The sequence below is a fragment of the Gossypium hirsutum genome, chromosome A03 (assembly GCF_007990345.1).
Source record: "Gossypium hirsutum isolate 1008001.06 chromosome A03, Gossypium_hirsutum_v2.1, whole genome shotgun sequence".
Lineage (NCBI taxonomy): Eukaryota > Viridiplantae > Streptophyta > Magnoliopsida > Malvales > Malvaceae > Gossypium > Gossypium hirsutum.
Genome location: NC_053426.1, coordinates 45,350,193 through 45,353,974, shown reverse-complemented (window position 1 = coordinate 45,353,974; position 3,782 = coordinate 45,350,193). Strand labels below are relative to the sequence as shown.

Below are 3,782 nucleotides of genomic sequence, written 5' to 3'. Positions count from 1 at the left end.
ATTTAAAAATTTTATCAAATTTTTCGAATCGAATCAGATTTTACTCACCCCTATCTATCCATAACGATAAAAAAAAAACTTAATTAATTTCAATTTTAAAATTTAAAAACTCAATTAAATGAAAAATGTACAAGAGCTTAATTGATTTTATGAAAAATTTAACAACTTAGGTACGCGTTTACCCAATTTATTTTAATTAAATATATAAAACTAGTTGTTAAATTAAAACTGAAATTCAAAAATTAACATTAATAAAAATTAACCTATATGATATACATATATTATAAGATTGAGATCTAATGTTTTAAAAAGATCATAAAATATTTGGCCTTTAAATTAAAATTTTCATGAAGCTTTTTTATTATAATTATTTAGAGTTATAGAAAAGCCAGTTGTGTGTTGAATTTTCCTAACCAATGTGTACGTATTGCCTTGGCACTTCCAACTAACAAGACAACCATAACCGCTCAAGTATTAACAAAAAGAACATACATGGTTCAAGGAAAGAATTATAGTTTCCGCTGAGAGAAACGGCAGGAGCTTTAGCTGTATTAAAAACATGCCATGTGTAGGCTTTAGAACATAACGTAGTCTCTACAAGTTGATGAGTTTTTGTATAGAAGCATTCTGATACCAAACTACTCATTCTTGTATCTCTTCTCTACTTCCTCCAAACTCTGAATTTCCTTGTGATACTTGCAAATCCGGTAGATACACCTGCACAAGGATCACATGCAATTTGTTTCAACATTTGCAGCTCCTACAATATCTTTCTCAACCAAAACCTGTCAAATTGCTACCCACATACCAGTAAAGGAGGCATGCAGTCGTACACAAAATTACATTCCTTTGAGCTTTGAACACCTGCAAAGCATCCCAATGTGAATTTATTTACCTTCATACCAGTGAAGGAGGCATTCTTCATGTGTTAAGGAACTCTACACAGCTTCATAAGAAAAAGTAGAATGCCTAAAAAATTAATCAATCAATCATAAACAAGCTCTAAATTATCTGATTATAAAATCTACCAATGCCAAAACCACAGATATGGTTTTAAACAGCAAGGAAGCCGCTATATGTATACTTGCTCCAAGGACTTCTTTGAATTGAGAAATGCATTATTATTAGCCCCCGTTTTAAACCTTGTTGATGCAAATATAAGTCTTTCAACCTTGTTGACGATGCAATGCTATTTCTCCCATTTTTGGGATTTAAAGCTGCAAGGAAGCTGTCAGTTTCTCCACCCCCGAAAGAGTCAAAAACCAAAACAAAGAGAGAAGAAGGATGGCAAAGGAAACAATGTACATTTGTGCATCCAAAGGATCTGTAGGGTGAGAAATGCTAAATTATATACATGTCTTACAACAAAGAAGTTTCCATTGGTTGACCTGTCACCCTCATTACATGATATAAACCAAAAATGGTACAACTGTTTATTCTATTAAGATGCAGGGGCCTCTAATGAAAAACAAGAAAAACCTTTACGCATTACCAAGTCCCAAGATAATGAAGATGATGCTATTGGCACCAATTCCCCATTTCAAAAGCAGCTAACAAAGAAAATAACCAAAACCATGATAGAACATGCTGTCTAGAAATAAGAAAGAAAAAACAACAATCTAAGAATAGCAAGGCAAGGAAAATGACTTAAAGCCTATAGACTCTAAAGCTAAGGTGACCAAAAACCTGAAGGAAGTAAATAAATCTGAAAATGATTTGATGTTCTAAGGGGGGAAATGACCCATAGCGCAAAAACTCCTTGTGCTTAACAAGCATACAACCTGGACATTCCTTACATGTATATATATTGCAAAAAAAAAAAAAATTGCTGGATGCATGCTTTTTGCACAACAGCAGTTTCGTGTTTTAAGAAAAAGAGATTATTTCAATAACTACAAATTAAAATTTATCGAAAGTAATCATTATAGATGCTTTGAAACATGCATCCGATATATGACTGTCAACAACCTGGAGAAAGAGATTTAATAGGTTTAAGCTAGATTAAAGCAAGACATAAACATGCTTCTTATGAGGCTTGATAAGAACAAAAAAGTGTCAATAGTCATATTAAAGGTTTAGTAATGAATATAGGTGTTATGAATAGTTTAATGGCAGAGCTTTGAGGTATCAAGAAAGAGGCTTGGTTTTTGCTTTACAGTTAGGATAGAATGTATCATCTTTTTCATCAAATCAAAGCATTTTAATTCCATAAAATTGCCACACCACTTTTCCTTTAAACTAAAGACAAATAAAATCCCCAAAAGCTAATTGATTCTAGAATCAAAGTTCAGGCAATTATAATCAAACTAAACTATTGAAGCTAACTACAAATACTGGAAACGATATAGAAATATTCCAGCATGAAACATGTAGGAGTTATAACCACCTCAAAAACTTGGAAGAGCCGAATAAGAACCGCAATTAAAAGATGATTAACATTCAAATAAGTTTGCTCATGTATTTGATAAAGAAATTCCCAAAATATAATACTTACGGATTTCTCATAACGATCTCTCTCGGCAGCAGTGCAGATCTCAGAGGTGCACATCAATCGATGTTCGTTCTTCCAGTAGATATCTGCACCCAAAAACTGAGAAACCTAAAACCCATTTCATTGAAGATTGAAAAGGAAAAAAAAATGAATAGAGAGAAAACCTAAGAGCTGGAATCCGGCAAAGGGGATAATAAAGAGGGTGGGCTGAAGAATGAGGGAGATGAGAGAGACGAAACGGTTCTTCAATAACTTGGGAGAGGGGAAGGTCAAGAGAAGAGCCAGGGCAGCCTCTGCTGCGACCACGTAGGTTAGGATCATCCACTGCAACGCCATTTCCTTTTGATTTGTTGCTAATTAATTTGGGTTTGATTTTTTTTTTTTTTTAGTTTCCTTTTTGTAGGCTGCGAAATGCGAAAGACGGAGACTGTTGTCCGCGTCTACTTTGTTCTGCCTCGACTTAACGGTGAAGGAAACCGCTTGGCTTGATTTTCATTCTAGAAGTTTCACTTCTCCTTCAGATGACGACTCAATGGGCTGGCGTTGACCATCTTTCCTGACCGTTGGATTTTCACATCATACATCCACCACCTTCGTATGCCTTCAGATATTTATATATCCGAACCTAATGGCTTTTGCTATTTTACCAATATATCTCAAAAAAATTTAATATTTATAAAAATAACTCTAATTTTAGGCACTAAATAGTCCACAACATATATATATTTTAAATTTTAAGGTGTTGACATATTAATAATCGACACCCCTTATATGTGATTAAAAAATTAATTTTTTTGAATAAAGTAGTGCCAGCCAACATTCATTCAAAATCACTCAACAAAAAAATAAAAATAAAAATAGTCAACATAACTCGTCTTTGTTTTCCTATTTTTTTTATTTCCTAAGTTTAATTATATATTTTATATTTTAAAATAATATTGAACTACTTATCATATTTTTTAATTATTATTACATCACTCACATTATTATTAAATTTTAAAAATAAATTAAAATATATTGAACTACATATTTTATAAAATTGTAATTTTCATGCAATTATCTAAATACCAAATTATGGGAAAATTCAATCATGAAAATTATAATTTTATAAAATATGTAGTTCAATATATTTTAAATTATTTTTAAAATTTAATAATAATGTGAGTGATGGCAATAATAATTAAAAAAACATGATAAATAGTTCAATACTATTTTAAAATATAAAAATATATAATTAAACTTAGGAAATAAAAAAAGGTGGGAAAATAAGGAGGGGTTATATTGTAATATT

General features: G+C 31.4%; 1 protein-coding gene across 1 annotated transcript; it reads right to left on the bottom strand.

The window, feature by feature from the left end:
* Positions 1 to 446: 446 nt before the first annotated feature.
* On the bottom strand, positions 447 to 3,131 carry LOC107887324 (uncharacterized). The gene is made up of 4 exons (XM_016811515.2): positions 2,656 to 3,131; positions 2,495 to 2,577; positions 809 to 864; positions 447 to 717 (listed from the first exon to the last, which is right to left on the bottom strand). The coding sequence occupies exons 1-4, from the start codon at positions 2,825 to 2,827 to the stop codon at positions 639 to 641; spliced, it is 390 nt and encodes a 129-aa protein (XP_016667004.1). The 5' UTR covers positions 2,828 to 3,131; the 3' UTR covers positions 447 to 638.
* Between the last annotated feature and the right edge of the window lie 651 nt (positions 3,132 to 3,782).